Source organism: Lissotriton vulgaris, chromosome 8 (genome assembly GCF_964263255.1).
Source record: "Lissotriton vulgaris chromosome 8, aLisVul1.2, whole genome shotgun sequence".
In the NCBI taxonomy this organism is placed as follows: Eukaryota; Metazoa; Chordata; class Amphibia; order Caudata; family Salamandridae; genus Lissotriton; species Lissotriton vulgaris.
The window spans coordinates 169,699,917-169,717,264 of NC_141696.1; the positions used below are offsets into that span (position 1 = coordinate 169,699,917).

At 47.0% G+C, this 17,348-nt stretch overlaps 1 protein-coding gene across 1 annotated transcript in view; it reads right to left on the bottom strand.

Moving 5' to 3' along the window:
• Positions 1 to 17,348, bottom strand: part of RSF1 (remodeling and spacing factor 1) — a 540,450-nt gene that overhangs the window by 483,118 nt on the left and 39,984 nt on the right. Inside the window, exon 3 of the mRNA XM_086933896.1 lies at positions 5,494 to 5,586. Within this exon, the coding sequence (XP_086790022.1) occupies positions 5,494 to 5,586 (93 nt within the window). The remainder of the gene's footprint in view (positions 1 to 5,493; positions 5,587 to 17,348) is intronic.

The following is a 17,348-nucleotide window of genomic DNA, read 5'->3' on the forward strand; positions in this document are numbered from 1 at the left end:
CAGTGAGAAAATACTCAGGTTTTACTATTACCAGACGCTACTAGCTCTATGAAACAAGCATTTGCAATGCAATAGGTCTCGCATTATTTAAGTTTGAGCTATTAGTACTGTAAATGGCAATGTTTTTATTTATGTGCTATTTTAATTTTCTTTGCATAAAAAGGTACATATAAAATATGTGTTGTAGAAAAGTCATTTATGCAGTATTTAAATTTTCTTTGCATAAAAAAGTACATATACAATAATTCTTGTAGAAAAGTTAAACATTTTAATGATGTGCCCAAATAATTTTTATATGTACATTCGATTTGCAAACGGATGGGGTGGGGGGGGGTCTGAAAACTGAAGGAGGGCCTCGGGCAGTTTATCTGCATAAAGCCCTGCATGTCTAAGGCCACGTCCCCTTTCCACATGGTGAATTCTCTTTTCAAGAGGGCAGGTCTTCCTCTGAGGTAACAGGGCAGCATCATGTGAAGTGCAGCAAGATGGGGTTGTAAAGCTTCTACAAGTGCTCACACTGAAACAGGCATAACATCAGCAAATATGTAGTCACCTTCACCATCCTTTACAGACTTCAGAAGATGTACACTAGTCCCAAACTGAACTCTAACTCGGACTGCGAGACTCCATTAGCAGCAGGCAGGGGAGAGATTCATTCATGAAGCTTGCAGTCCGTGTTTGGGAATAAAACCTGGGAAATGTTGAGGGTGACGACACATCTTACTGCAGCAGAGAAGAAGCCAATATAGTTTCCACGGAGGGAGGTGAATAAGTTCTACAGTCCATCATCAAGATATGCAGTCTATGCTCCTAATGCAAAACTAAAAGAGCTGGAGAGTAAGCCTCAAATTAAATCGCACATGTCAAAAGGAGAGGGAACCTGACCAGAGAGACAGTACAATGAAAATATACTGCGCAGAGGATGAGAAGTACGAGTAAGCGAGAGAAGAAGGAACAGGACACGCTACAAAGAGCTACAAGGGAAGAGGAGAGAATGCAAGAGACTAAGACCAGTGGAATAGAGGGACGAAGGCAAGATCAGAAAAAGACGCGCACGAGACAGACAGAAGGACAACCTCAAGAAAGACAAAGAAGGGGAAAGACTTGGTAGCCAGATAAATAGAAAGGGATAGAAGGAGAAACAAGAATAATCAGGAGAGAGTTGGTGAAAAAAAGGAATTGAGTTGGACTATTCCCAACTCAAAAGGCGTCATATTGGCAGTACTGTGTAGCAACTTTTTGTGCCGTTCTAGATGTGTTGCTCAGGATTCAGACTATTAGCCCACTGGCACAAGGCAGAGGCAACAGGCTTAGCTTGTATTGTTGTATGCAAATTAATGTCCTTTCATTCCAAAAGCAGTGCTTAATTTGTAAAATAAGAAGTGCAGGTGCTCAAATGTTTTCGTAGGAGGCCAACACCCACTTTCCTGGCTCCTCCCATATACACCATTGGCTCCACCCACTTCCACCATTGGCTCCAGTGATATGTACCCCATAATGAGGCCTAGATATTGACTGATTGAGCAACAGAGGCTAATATGGCTAAGTCAAAGGCAAGAGAAATGTTTGTGCAGCGCACATCCTGAACTCAAGTTTTTTGAAGGAGCGCTCAAAGTGAAACTGAACAAAAAGGTGTTTCGCTCCATGATGTAAAGTATTTGCCTATGATTACAACCTTTGCTCAAAGCATGAAAGCCAGATTCTCCACTTTTAAGCTCTGCAATTCACCAATTATAATTAGTGTATTTTACATTGACATTAAAGGTTAACACTTTGCCCTTAATCTATGGGGACATAAAATTAGCCCAGGGGGGGTTGCCAAAATTCAAAGCTGAGCCCATGGATTCGAACCTGCTTTCCGTATGTCTCTCCTTTGCCTTCGCCTCACATGCAAGCTCCTCAGACTTTCAGCATCTCGCCCACGTCTATCGCAAGCTCACGCACAAAAATAAGCAGCAAGAACCCAACGCCGACAATGGTCTCTCTCTTTGCCTAATATCACACAATTTGGTTTAGCAGGAAAGCTGGGATTATTCTATACATTTGCAGCAGCACAAATGAGGTCCACGAAAGGGCCATACAAGGAGACACTGGAGAAAAGTGATTTCAACAATTAGACTGAGCTAAATATGCTATACAGACTCCGGCGTATCATATAACAATTTGGGATCCAGTGCACAAAATTGTCACATTAGGCGGGGAGCAATCATTTAATCTCGGAGATCATTTTTTCAAAGTCTTCAAGTTCAAATAACGACATCTTTATTTTCGTAGTAAGCACTTTACATGGGACTTTAATGCTTGCACTCCACATAATAAAGCCTGAAGACTAGAGCACAGAAAATGGCCCTGATGCATGACTTTATGGATACCAAGTTAAGTAATGGAAGGCATAGGAAGGCTGTTCACATACGCCAACTAGCTCCAGAAGAAAGTACGAAGCAACAAAAAACAATATCCTGCTTTGCTCTTCACCAGCAGATAAGTTTGCCTACATCTCCCCGTATTTCGTCTGCTAGTGCTTAGTATAAAAGTGACACCACAGCTGAAGAATTCCATGTTAATAACAACTCAAATAAGTGGAGTTCAGTTTCAGTTAATGAACCAGTTTCCGGTAGGGAAGAAATTTTGGAAGACAACCTAACCTCCACTACCACCACAAGCACCCACATAGACACGGGCAACTATTATGTAAGCTCGATTTAATCAATGAATTAAAGGCTATGCTTGTGACTTGGATTCGATTACTGACCCAGTCCAGATGAGTTAGACTCAGTTTCAGACGCAGGCATAAGATTCTAGCTTGAGACAGCCCCTGGCATCAAAACCGAAAGTACTTTTACTAACACGATGCGTCTACACCAAATAATGTACATATTGACGTGCCTCCAACTTACCCACTTCTTGCAGCAATAAGCGAAACATTAACTAAATTATGAGACACGTTGATTAAAAAATCTCTGTCATTGGTCAATCCGACAGCATTGATAAAATAATGTTCTCTGAGCATGCAGATAATATTCACTCGACTCTGTTACGTTAGGCAGGCTGCTGAGCAGCTTCATTAAATGATCAGTCTCTGGCCTGCGTCGCCCTCGCCCTCACCCTCACACTGGTGCTTAGGCCGCGCTGTGCACCTTTATTTACTTTAACTGATGATTAGGCCTATCACCAGGCCGTGCCTCACCTGGTGCTGTGCTGCTGCCTGTTGTAAGTAACTAGGTAGTGGTAACCAACGTCGTCCAGCTCACGCTCGCCTCTCACTAGACAGAGCAGCCGGTTGAAGGACCCAGTCCACGATGGCTCAGTGAGGTGCGGCCGTGTGGGTATGCTGGGGCGTGGTGGCAAAAAGCAGTAAATGCGCGCGCATTCCAATCTAAAAAATAACTGCGCACGCTGCCTGCTGCCGCGCACAGCCTCCACCCCTGCAGAACACCGTCACCAAAGCCCTGCCCAGTTCTGTGTCCCGCCCACTGGGCCGAAAACAGAGCCACAGGCTGCATTCAACACGTCGAGAATCAGATAAATGAGATCATACTAGAAATACGAAGTGAGAAGAACTAACTTGTGACTCGTGTGGTGTGACTGAGTCATGAAGCAGTAATTAACAAACCTAACACTAACAGTAACAGCAACTTATGGTAGAGAAGCACTGCAGCACTCACTTTGTTGCACAAAATTATCATAAAATCAATTCATTGCACTAAACGCGTGTAGACCCGGCCCTCAAGCACTGCTCAACACTGACACTCCAGAACAACCCCTGCTTAAGCGCGTGCTGCAGTCCGCCGCCGGCCTGCGACCAGGAAGTCAGGCAGGCCGGGCGGGACAACCGGAAACAGGAAGTAGGAGGGCGGGAGCCTACCCCGCCTCCCACGGAAGAGCCGCGATTGTTTGGAGCACCGGAGCAGGCAGGAGCCTACCCTGCGCCCCGGTGCCGAAGAAGGGAGGAAGAGTCCTGCTGCCGGTGAGAGCCGCTGCACCAAGGAAGCCGGTGAGTGGGGCTTTGCCTTGTTGCTGGGCTGCGAGGGCGGGGGGCATGTGTGTGCGCGCGTGCGGCGGCGGGCTGTGTATGTGTGAGCGTGCGTGTGTGTGTGTGTGTGTATGTGTCTTGGAGTCTGTGTGTATGTGTGTGTGTGTGTGTGTGTGTGACTGTGGGGGGAGGGAGGGGGTTGCCTGTCTGGGTGCCTGCGTATCTGTGTAAGTGTAAATGCGTGTGCGCGTTTGTGTGCATACATGCGCGTTAGGCTGACTTGCTGGGAGTATGGGAGGGAAGTGCACGGCGCGGCGCAGGACGGAACGTGCGCGTTCGCGCAGCCAAATCTGCTCGTGACAGTTTCTTGTCCTCCATTCCCCCGTGTCCGATAGCTATAAGTCTCCGACCCTGGACGCATCCTTCGGATGCGAATTCCAGGGCGAGACCTAAAAAGGTGAGGAGAATGAGAAAGATTGAAAAAAGCATTTACAAACGTGAAAGCAAAGATAGTATTCCCCAAAAAATTTACAGTGCTCCTCAATAAGAATTACTAAATAAGTATTTTGAGATCCAGTTCAAGTAGGTCTCTGTTGAACAACTGTAAGAGCAGTAGAATGAAAATCACAAAGATGGGAAATACAAGAGGCCTTGTGACCATGATGCCAGAGGTGGGTGCTGGAAGAACCAACGAAAATGTTCTTTAGGTTTGGAATCTAACATAGAAAGCATACACGTCTTCATCGGTTATAATTTACGGGACTGTCCCAATTTGTGGAGAAAGGGGCTCATGGGGGGAGGGTGGCAATAAAGAAAACATAACTGGGGTTTCTAAACCAGAAAAAACAACAAGAGTAAAAAAAAAGAAAATAGCACAGCCATTCAATGACAGCTGTTCATAGTTGGAAAAGAGTGTGGCGTGGAAGAGTGAAGGAAGACAAAGACAATTTAAGCGTCAGTGTGACATAGATGATGAGAGGCATTCGTCAATAAAGGAAAGGGCAAATATCAAGGAACAGTCCCAACTTTCCGAATGTTTTTTCAGGAGTGGTATTACCACAGGAGGCCAAAAACACTGAGCGAAGAAACTGGTGGTCAGAGATAGGTTGAACAAGAGAGAGGGAAAGAGGTGAGGAGTCATGAAAGACTTTCCAGATTTAGTGGCAGAAAAGTCAGTCTATCTGCTAATCATCTAAGAGGTGATTCTGATCAGAAAGTTCTTGTCATATTCCGATTTGTAAACAAACTGCTAAAACACAACTGTTTTCTGGTTCCTTTACCAACTGCAATGGTGGTTCTATCCTTGCATCTATTCCCCAGAGACGCCTACATCTTCTTAAATCAGGAGCTCACCCAGTAGAGAAAACACCATAAGGAATGCTTACTTTGAGTGACTTACTACTGTTGAGGAAGCACTGCAACTGCTTTTATAACACTTGTGCTGTGCACTCCAACCTCATAGGCAGATAAATGGTTTGTGTTTTCCTACATACTGCTAAAACATATTTAGGATACGTTACCTTCAACATTCCTAATTTGCATTCCACCGTCATTTCCTGGTATCCCTTCTTCTCCATTTCCCATGCCCAGGTAGTGTTGAAATCCTGACAAAGCTGTCAAAGAAAAATAATGTTAAAGCAGGCAGCCTTAAACTAATAAACACCATCAACTTTTTCTTCTAAGGAAAACTCTCAGGAGCAAGCAAGATAATGCCCATGTACACCAAACATGTTTAATATTATGTTTTTAATAAATAACTGTACTGACAATTTAGTCAAACATAAGCAATGTAGCATTAGTGTTGGTGCTCACCAAGAACTAGTGAAACCCCACATAAATAAAAATACAAACCTATCCTGGATCCCTTAACAGTACTGTAGTGTACTGCTATTGTAAGCTACAGGAGCAGCAAGGCCATACTTAAACTGTAACTGCAACAAATGATGGATGGAAAGCTGAATGATACAAACATTCTCCCCTAGTCAAGTGATCTGGGTTAAATCCATTGTTCTTTTGCCCACTACGCCACCCAAGTTTGGATGCAGCCATATGAAAATAAGTCTTGACCCTGTGCCTCATGGGAACAGTCCAGACCAGGCCCTCCTTTCTGGACCGGAAACCAGCATCCTGGGACCAGTTTTGGGGTATGGATGTAATCCAGATCTCTTGACTGGGGGGTGAATGTTTTGATATGTTCTGCATTCCGTCCATCAATTGTGTCTCTTTAGCTTTCTCGCCCTAAGACATGGGTCCCGGGCTCCCTGTACCACTGGATTCAAGCTATCCTGGATGATGAGGGGTGAAACCCGAAATCGGCCCTAGGATGCTTGTTTCTGGTCCAGGGAAGACCTGGCTTGGCAGTACAGGCTGGACTGTTCCCATGAGGCACAGGGTCAAGAATGATTTGCATATGGCTAGTGTCTAAACTAGGGTGGCATGGTGAGCAAAAGAATGATTGATTTAACCCAGATCTCTAGACTGAGGGTGAATGTTTTGATTTGTTCTGCATTCCGTCCATCAATTGTGTGTCTTTTGCATACTCTTAAAGTGGGCTGTAAATAAATTCCTGAAAGGTCCGAACAAGCTGACTCCTAACCCCAACTAGTTTTTGTGAGAAATTACTCAGACCTCTTTGTGAATTTAGCTAAAACAGCAAGCCCTTTATCAGAGGATTGTTTAGTGTACATATGCAACAGCTAGCCAAAACAACACAGCTTGGTAAATCTACAACGTGAACGGTGCAAACCATGTTAGCTAAGAGGATACACAGTCAAAAAGTCAAATACCATAGTAGGGATCAAAAGATATACCAAAAATACATTATAATCCTGACTGCTAAAAGTTAATTGTAGAAAAGAAAGAAATGAAGGATATGGATCTCTAAAAAAGTTCTACATGGGGCACCAGTGAATTCGTTTTTAGCACTGAAAGGAACCAATGTACCAGATGAAATGGAAAAAGAAAATATATGATGCAAAGTATCTTCTTAAAATTGTCCAAATCTTCCTCAGGCACTACTACAGAGAAACCAGCTGCACAGTGCTCCCCACAGCTCCATTTCAGGTCCATAGCTAAAAGTGCTCTTGATCCAAATGGTCCTCAGGATCTCTCTACAGAAACATCAGCTTCCTTTGTCAGGCACCTGGAAAAAGTTTTAAAATGAATGATAAAGTCCAGGTTTAAACCTGTGCTTCCTAAGTTTTCAGGACATCCTACAATCACCAGCCACACAAGAAAGTTCCAAAGGGACGAACAGGTAGTACTAACAGAAGCAGTCCCCTCTATGTTATTGGGAATGAGCAAGAGACTAGCTCCCCTTGGATGTGAAACAACTTTCAGTGCCAGAGATTCAAGACAGAGCTGGTGAACAACCTCTTTAAAACTTCTGTCAAGTACAACGGAATTCAAGAATGCAACAACAGCAGTTCTTCAGTCTTCTCTTTCATTCGTCTGACCGTCAAATGAGCAAGACAATTCAATGGATTGAAACAGTCTGTGATGGGCGCTAATTCCCTAAGGAAATCAAACTAAAATCCCCTGACCTGTTCTTTCCATCTTTTAAAGAAAAGTAGCTCAGTTGCTTTCAAGGGGTATTCTTTCAGGCAAACTGTTCTGAAAGTCTCTTAACAAAATTATTCTCAAATGGTACAACCTTTACTCCATCTTCTCAGCTCTGTCTCGCTCAAAATCCCTTCCAATGCTGTCCTCATCAACCCCACCAAAGATCAAAATAGATTTCCAACCACAATACACATACAGTTTTTGGGTAGAACAGTTTGAAGAAGGTGCTCCTCCAGATCAAGGTATGTTGTTATTTATTTGTTAAGCATACTATCAGCTATTCTTGGTGGCAGGAAAACAGTTGTATTTGTGACGCACCAAAACAAGACCACCAAAATCAGCAACCAAAAACAGCAGAGTTGATTAAATAGTGTTCAGACTTTTTTCTTCCAAATATCATAAGGAACGTTTGAGTAAAACAGCACCAATTTCCACAACCTGGGTGTTTAAACTGAGAAGGCTGGTCTCTTGAGAGTACTTTCCGAGTAGATGGTATTTGAAGAATGTATATATTTCTCAATCAGAGCCCTTGTACTAGTTAGTTGTTTAAGATGTAAATTACATTTATTTGTGTGTCAGAACCATGCAAGTTTGTGCAGTGTGTGGGAATTGTGTACATATTATTCTAATCTGTCATTTGCCAGTCTGTGGTATTTGTATACGTTATAGATAAACAAGGAACTTCTCCAATATTCCAGAGAAACAACATTCCCACAGGTTGTTAAAGAATGACACAGCCCAATCACCACTGTAGGCTAGTGATGAGTCAAGGGAAAGGATGCTGTGGATGATTTTAAAATGATAAATGCTAAAAAAGATCACAAGAAATGTAAACTCGAATGTAGCACAGAGATTAATGTCCAGGTTTCTAACACCCTTGACTTGAGTAAGGTGAGGGCTGCTAGACTGAGGCAAATGAACAGAGGCCGGAGGAGACATGTCTATCAGTAATACTGTCGGCCTTGTTAGGATTTAATTTCAAATACTGTGCCTACATCCTTCAGCATACTACTGACAAACAGATCCACATGATCTCCTAGGTGGGAGAAATTGTTTGGCTGCTGGAGATTGAACATCAGCTGCTGCCTTATGCGTACATGTAACACCATATGCAATGCGATAGCCACTGCTAAAGATATTAAACAAAAGAGGTAAGAGTATAGCTTCATGTAGGACTGCCCCGTTCTGTTTACCAGTCATGGCTGCTTATTGTGTAAATGTTACCTACCGAGATCTGTTTGTCAGGAAAAACGTCAGGCTAATTATCTAGTGCGTATGTCAATATCGTGCCACCTTTGGCTGAGGTGGTGGTCAATGGTATTAAGCGCCATTGAGAAATCGAGAACAATTAGCAAACCAACAGAAAAGTATAGTTCTGTAAGAGTTTTTGAAGCTGGGGTACAGTTACTTATTCTATGAGAAATAGTGGTACGGAAATAGGGTGAAAATGTACATGTTCTGTTGGAACTAAAACTGCTATTTTGCATAAGTGGTAACTACTGTTATTTTTCGTGCTGGATGAACTATGCCCGTGTCCAGCACATTATAAAGTAATGTGGACAAGAAAGTGGCATTCACTAGGGGTGAGGTCTTGATCACAAGACCCAAGCAGGGTTTGAAGAGGCAATCTGATTGCTAATAAGAACCAAATCTATACTACTATAATCAAGGAAGAACTTTCAGCCTTTGAGGCGGGTAAACTCTGGAACCACAGCACCAATCCACACACCCGATACACCGTTGGAATCGTCAGGGTGTGTAGATGGTTATAGGCTATACAAATAAAATAAAAAAGTTATTTAAAAAATGTACAGTAAAAAAAAGTAGTCCCTCCGAAGTAGCACCGGCCGCGACGTGCGTGCTCACGTCAGGAGCGTGGGGAGGAGCGGCGTCCAGGAGCGCGACGAGGAGCGGCGGACATGGCGCAGGGGAGGAGCGGTGACGTGAGGAGCAGCGGACAGGCCAGCAGCGGTGCGAGCAGCGGACAGGCTGGAGGAGCGGCACCTGAGGTAAGGGAACAGCGGACATGGCGCGGGGGAGGAGAGGTGACGTGAGGAGCAGCGGACAGGACAGCGCCGGTGCGAGCAGCGGACAGGCAGGAGGAGCGGCGGCTGAGGTAAGGGGACCCATGTCGGGGCAGGCGGGGGACGGGCCGGGCAGGGGCCCGGGCTGCTGGACAATGTCCGGGAGGGGGTCGGGGAAGCCTGTTGCTCCCGGACAAGGTCAGAACGGGCTACTAGTATGTCAATAACATCTGACTTTTATTTGGGCAAAAGAGAGAATGCAACTAAGAAAGAATATTTCCTTTTTCTATTCCTAAGTGAATGGATGCTTAATTTTGCTGGGACTATACCGTGAGAGAGGCATACAACTCTTGAGTGGATTGTAAAAGGGCCTGTAAAGTTCTCAGGCAGGAGACCTCTGAACACCATGATAAGAGTTTTTTCAAGATGCTGAACTGAATGAGTGCTGTTCTTACATGATTATACCCCGGCACTCTAAACGTTTAAGTCCCAAATATATGACCTTGACAAGTTAGTATCGAAAGGACAACAGTCCAGTATATCACTTGAAAACAACAGCGATGTGTTCATACAAAAATTATTTTCATTTAATTTGTACAAGTATTTCGAAAACCAATTGTATGACATTTTCTGTCAGGACTGTAAGTACCCGAATTCTAAAACAGGTACAAATAGAAAGACATTCCTACAATTATAGTGACACAAAACAGTCCTTATAAGCATGCACGAGAACAGCCAACACCTGTTTCGTCACATCTAGTGACTTCCTCAAGGCTCTCACAGTAAATTCAGTAGTTGCGTTATTAACCAACCATTTTTCATCATAGACTGTACAAGATACGTATATAACTTCGGAATCCAAATATGTTCTAAAAGTTCGGAATTTGCAGATAAAAATTTGCTTGTTGAGCAAGGGGAATCCAAATTGCCGGCTCAAAGACAGCTACTGGTGAGCTTATTGTAAGCCCATTGTACGTGGAGTAAAGGTATACGGTTTTAAAGGGTGTCGTGTTTCCAATTGTATCTTCGATCTACCCGATTCCGTTTCAAGGGTGTTGTAGTCCCAAAGGTGTTACCAATCTGCCCATTTCGAATAAGAAGGATACTTGGTGCCCTTCAAAGTATAACCGCAAAATTTCACCAGTATATCGATGCTGATCAGGGCTATGATACGCCCGTCGCATGCAAACGAGCCGTCGCAGTCATGGGCTCTAAGTTGAAGTGCAAATCATTGAACTTGGAGCCCACGTCTGTGGATTCATTTCTTTCTCCAAAATTATACAGCTTCAAATCATGTTGCACATACATAGATTTACTCAGATGGCAGAACTCAGGAGGGAAATATTTCATCCAAACCACAACTGGTTTCAGCTTTGCTAATTCATGTAAAAATCAAAGGTTACTGCTGTATATTAGAGAAACAGTCTTACTGTAGAGGAAGTAACTCCCCTAAAGCAAAATTCAAGATGTCAGTATATTGAGACAAGAATAAAGAAACAGAATTTATTGAATTAAGGAAAGTGAGTGGATTTAAAAATCTGGTACAATTGGGCTTTAGTCAACAGTTTCCAATTCCTGATAGATTTCAACTTTCAACGTTTCGTTGAGGGTGGGTTACAGAATGCAAGGATCCTAAAATGTATTTAATAATAAGCTGACCAGAAGAGTGGAACTGGAGTGCCTAGGTCAGAACACTTGCCAGAGAGAAAGACAGGGTCAAGTAAATGCCCCAAACAGTGGGTTGGAAGAGATTTCTACACAGAAAGTTCCAATTTGGAAATAAAAATCTGGAAAGTTTTGGTGAATTCAGAGGAAAAGCCTAAAGTTAAAGTTGCCTAAAAGTAATCATTACTTACCTCTAACAATCAGTTTCAAACTAGTAATGCTATAGATCCACATGCTTTGTATACTCGTGAAATCTAGTGTTGGGCCTCGATGCTGCAAGTTGTTTTTGCTCTTAGCAGAGCTCATCCTCTATAGGACCCGTACCATCCAGATATGCCCCTGCCGCCCAGCAACCCTAGACATGCAAGATCCCCACATTTGAAATCACCAGAGATTCAGGTGGGGTTAAAAAGGCCATGTTTATTCACACATTGTATAAACATGACAAGCATTAACGTGCATATCAAAATCACAAGTTATAACATAACTACATTTATGAGCATATCAGCTCGGTGAGCATATCAGCTCCATGAGCATATCAGCTCCATCACCTTCCCAACCCTAAGGGAGGAACACCATCTGGTTCGCATCTCGCAACTGGGTATCCTACGCCAAGTGCCGTGCACCTGCCCCTTAGAGTGGTGGGTCCCGCCCTTCTATCCTTGTCCGCCAATACCAGGGTCCACCTCTCGACCACCAGGCTGCCCAGGGTCGCCCGGGAGGCTCGAAACCTGTCGCCCTAGCCTCCCCAGCCGGTGGTCACTTCCTCCCAGTGGAGAGCTTGCCATATCCCCCCTCAGAGCTGGCCTATAGAGCCCGGCAAGCGGGCTCCCATCCATCTTGTTTAGCCACTATTTACTGATCGCAGGTCTCTTCTCCGCAGAACGCCCCTCAAACCATTAATCTAAGGGACGGATGGGTGGGAATTTCGGAAAGCCGGCCTGGGTCTCGAAAATGGCCAGGAGCCGGCATGCAGTCAGGAATCCAGGAGTGATAGCGGGAACAGAGACCCCAGTCACAGGGAGTTGACCCTAAATAGGCCCAGAGTCTCCACCCCCTGACCCTCGGGTCACGCGATATCGCCAGAGCGGAAATGGGTCGGTCGGACGCCGATTGGGCCGTCCGCCCAACCAATAGCCAGAGACCAGGAGCGGGCGGGGTCCGGAGAGGCCGGGTCCTAAGTGCACGCGTCGTGATTCTCCACGCTTGTCATAGGACCTGTACCCTCCAGATATGCCCCCGCCGCCCAGCAACCCTAGACATGCAAGATCCCCACATTTGAAATCACCAGAGATTCAGGTGGGGTTAAAAAGGCCATGTTTATTCACACATTGTATAAACATGACAAGCAATAACATGCATATCAAAAACACAAGTTATAACATAACTACATTTATGAGCATATCAGCTCGGTGAGCATATCAGCTCCATCACCTTCCCAACCCTAGGGGAGGAACACCATCTGGTTCGCATCTCGCAACTGGGTATCCTACGCCAAGTGCCGTGCACCTGCCCCTTAGAGTGGTGGGTCCCGCCCTTCTATCCTTGTCCGCCAATACCGGGGCCCACCTCTCGATCACCAGGCGGGCTCCCATCCATCTTGTTTAGCCACTATTTACTGATCGCAGGTCTCTTCTCCGCCACAAGGGTGGCCAAGGCCCACAGGTCTGACACCCTCCCCACCTGCGTTCAGGATAAATGACCAGAGTTCTTGGATAAACGTATCAGTTCCATAGTCCGACAAATGCACCCCATCCTGGTGGTACATTGCTTCTCCGGAAATCATCCGGTGCTGGAGGTAGCACAAGCGGCCCTTCACTGAGCACAACCTTGCTAGCACGCCGTTCAATCGCCTCACCGAGATGTTCAAAGATCTAGGCCGCACTCCTGGGCCCCATGCCCTGCGTGATATCATGCCAGACCAGACTAGTTTCGTTGATGGGAACACATGCCCCAGCCAGGTAAACTCCGCTAGTAGGGCTTCCTTGACAGCCAAGCGCCCCCTGTCGTTGCCTCCCAAATGCAAAACAATCCAATCCGGCGATTTGTGCTCTCGTGCCATGAGCTCCTCGACGATCCGCCTCAAGTGTCGGATCCGCATCCCTCCAACGCCATGCCATACGAATTCGGTCTCGTTCAATGCGGCCGGTTTCACCACCTCTCTTCGCTGCAAGCGCACCGCCGCGCGACGCACGAAAGAGTGCCCGATTACCCATACCACGGAAGCGGGCAAACTAATCAAAAAGGAGAGAGATGGCACCGTTAGACACTGCACACATATGCATTACAACAATTCAGGCCTTACATATCGTTTGTAACAATCAGAGGTCCAGCGACCTACACCTTTCACCATGATGGGGGGGGGAGACCCGCCCCAGCCGCTAAAGTTGCGGCGCCAATCCTAAAGGAATGAGAAGAATAGCCCGCTGCTTCCAGTCCCAGGTTCCCCGGGGCCAACCCAAAGACTGCCCTAAACTGGTATTGCGACAGGCAATCCCCGTTTTTGTGGACGAAAAGAGCCGACCCCCCCCCCCTGCTGGGCGTCGGGCTAGGTACGCCTGCATACGGGATACGGGGCAGGCTGCTATCCCTGGGGCAGACCGCAACCGAATGTTGACCCCCTTTCCTGTTTGGTCTGTTTTGGACCGTCTTAACCGCACTACTAGGCCCCCCGGGGAAATGGAGATATCCTTGAGCTCCAAATCTCCACAGTGACGTAGGGAACGTCGTCATGCGCTCTTCCGCCTGCGGGTGGAACCTCCTGAAGTCCTGCAACTTGGAACGAGACAAAGCGTCAGCAGCATGGTTATCAACGCCAGGTATATGCGCAGCTTTAAAAGTCAAATTCAATTTCAAGCATGCCAACACCAACAACTTCTGCAACCTCAGCACGTGTGGGCAAGTCGCCCCCTGCCGATTGATAACCTGAACCACTGCCATGTTATCCGATCAGAAGGTCACGACCCTGTCCCTGAAACGCTCTGCCCACACCGTAACTGCCACCCAGATGGGAAAGAGCTCTAAAAAGGCTAAATTCTTAGTCAGGCCCGCTAAGTGCCACTCCGCTGGCCAGACCGCCCCACACCAGGCAGGGCCCAAGATTGCCCCAAAACCAACACTACCAGCTGAATCGGTGTATAGACCTAGTTCTTTACTGGACACCGGCGGCGCGGGCCACACCACCCGCCCGTTGAAATCTGCCAGGAAATCCCGCCATACCTGGAGGTCCTCCTTCACCCCTGCCTTTAACCTCACCCGGTGATGCTTCTGAGTAAGACCCACCATCGCTCTGGCTGTAGACCTTGAGAAAGGGCATCCCATCGGAATGATCCGCAAAGCAAAGTTGAGCTGCCCCACAAGCACTTGTAACTGGTGCAACGTCACCTTCGGACATGCCAAGGCCGCCTCAATGGCTACAGAAAAGGCCTTTACTTTATCCATCGGCAATCTACATTCCCCCGCCACTGTGTCAATTTCAATGCCTAGGAAGGACATGCACGTGTCAGGGCCGACTGTCTTGCTCGGTGCCAGCGGCACCCCAAATTCCTTCAACTTCGCCACCAGCTGGCTTAGGGCCAACGCGCAGGCCTCCGACGATGCGGGACCCATTACCATGAAATCGTCTAAGTAATGCACCACATCCGTACATCCTGACTTTTGCGAAAACACCCATTGCAGCATGGAGCTAAAGGTCTCAAAGTACTTGCAGGAGACCGCACAACCCATAGGCATACATCTGTCGTAATGAAATTGCTGTTGGACCTGGAAGCCTAACAAATGATAATCCTCGGGGTGTACCGGTAACAAGCGTAACAAAGTTCTTTGATTTCCTCCCCCTCGATTCTAGAAAAACAGTAACAGTAGCCCTCATTCTCTCGCGTGTAGACTACTGTAATGGCCTCCTGGCAGGGACCAAGAAGTCCACTCTCTCCAAACTCCAAAGTGTCTTACACACTGCCGCCCGCCTTGTCCTAAAATTACCTCGTAAATCCTCAATCTCCTCAGCCCTAAAGACCTTACATTGGCTTCCCCTGCACAAGAGAATACTCTTCAAGATTCTCACCGTTGCCTTCCGAGCCTTTAACAAAACAGGCCCCATCTATCTCACCAGACGCTTCCCACACTACAACCCTAGTCGTGCCCTCCGATCTTCACAAGAAAATTTCATGACCTCCACCAAGTTCAACCTGAAGTCTAAAGGTGGAAAAACCCTTAGCACCCTGGCTATCAGAGCCTGGAACAGTATGCCCAGACACCTCAGACTTCAGACACTCGAGAAGCCTTTTAGAAAACTTCTCAAAACATGGATTTTCAATCTCTCCGACGACTGGACTAAAGCTTCCATCTAGCCTCCCCCCTATCACTCTGTGACCTGGTTTCAAGGACTGTCAGCGCCATGATGCTCCTTCCGGAGCGAACGCTGCGCTCTATAAACACCCCTCCAAATATCCAAATATCCAAAGCGGAATGCTGACTCAATGTCAGTTTTTGCCAGTAACGCCCCTCGGCCTAGCTCCCTCACTTTCTGCACCGCGGCATCAAAGGACGAGTAAGTCATCGAGCACACCGCCGGGTCTATGGCGTTGTTTACCGATGCACCTTTCGGTGCGGATAAGTTATGGATCATCCTGAACTGTCCCGGCTCCTTTTTGGGGACCACTCGTAAAGGGGAGCAGACAAAGTTCTCCCAGGGAGGAGCCTGGGAACGGGCCTGCTACTCGGCCTAAGGCCCGCTCTTTCTCTACCTTTGTGGCCACTACTGAAGGATGGGTCCTTGCTGAAACCTGGTTTCTACACTGGGAAATAGGAGGGACATGCGATGCTGGAATACGAAAACCGCTGGAAAAACCTTCAAACAACATCCTGGCAGCTGCCCTATCTGGATACCTGCCCAACCAAAAGATCAATTTCTCAATGTCAACAGGAGTAGGCAGATTAGGCTTGGGGAGGCTTGATATCCTTAGGAGGGTTGCCCCCTCGCTCTTTGGATTTCTTATTGCACCTTGACTCAGGATGGGACTGGTGACCGCAGTAGGCGCATGCGTGCTTGAACTTGCCCTGCCCCGGGGGCCACGTGCACCCTTTACCATTGAATGCCCAGCATGTACCTTTCTTTTCGCCCGGCCCTCCCTGGGAAGTCCGAAAGGGCTGCCTAGCCGGGTGTTCCCTATTGCTTACGCTCTCTAACCAAGCATTGACCTCAACCTGATCCCAACAAATGGAAGGGTTTTCTTCCTTCGCCCAGCGAAACTCCCTATCGTATGTCAGCCAGGCAGAACCGCCATGAGTGGCATGCGCCTTTACAATCTTATTAGTATAGAACACCAGCGGAATCGCCAACTCCGGCCTTTTTTCCAACAACACCGTAACATAGCCGTGAAAGCCGAACAACCAATTGGTTATAGTCTCCTCTATCCTAGGTCTCCGATCTCGGAAGGAATGATCCTTCCCATCCCTGTCCTTGTAATCCTCTTCCCGCCTCTTCGGCCTGATAAGAGAGAATATATCCATGTAGGCACCTCTCCAAATCTTCTCTCGCATTTCCGTACTAACATGCGTAGCTAACAAATCCTTGACTGGGTCAACGCGTTCCCCTGGCTAGTTCCCACCTCGCTGCTCCTTAGCGCAGTGTCACCAGGCTTACCTCCTGTAGGTGGCACCGCTATCGCTGTCGCGGGGGGTTGTGCTCCAATTGCTACGCTGGTCAATGCTTTACGCGACTCGACTAAAAGCGCCAACTGCCTCTGAACATCCTGCAATGCGCCCTGTTCTGTGACCTGCGGAGGCACCCACGGTGGAGGCACCCACGGTGGAGGCACCCACGGTGCAGCCGCCCCAGTGCTCGCTCTTTCTAATACCCTTTCAGGGGCTGATAATTGGCCCACTAGGGAGGAAACTGACGCCAGCAAGCTATCCAATGGATCGCTAACGGCTACCACTGCGGCCACCGGCTGCGGCGGGAGTGGTGCCGGATGGACCGTAACTAATGGTACCGCGCCTCCCGGCGCCAACGCCTTAAGCGCTTCCCTAATCTCAGACAAAACTGACCCCACTGGGTCTGCTGGTGTGTCCGCACCCGGCTCAGGATCTGAAGGAAAGACCCGTTCTGCATCTGGAGGAGGAGT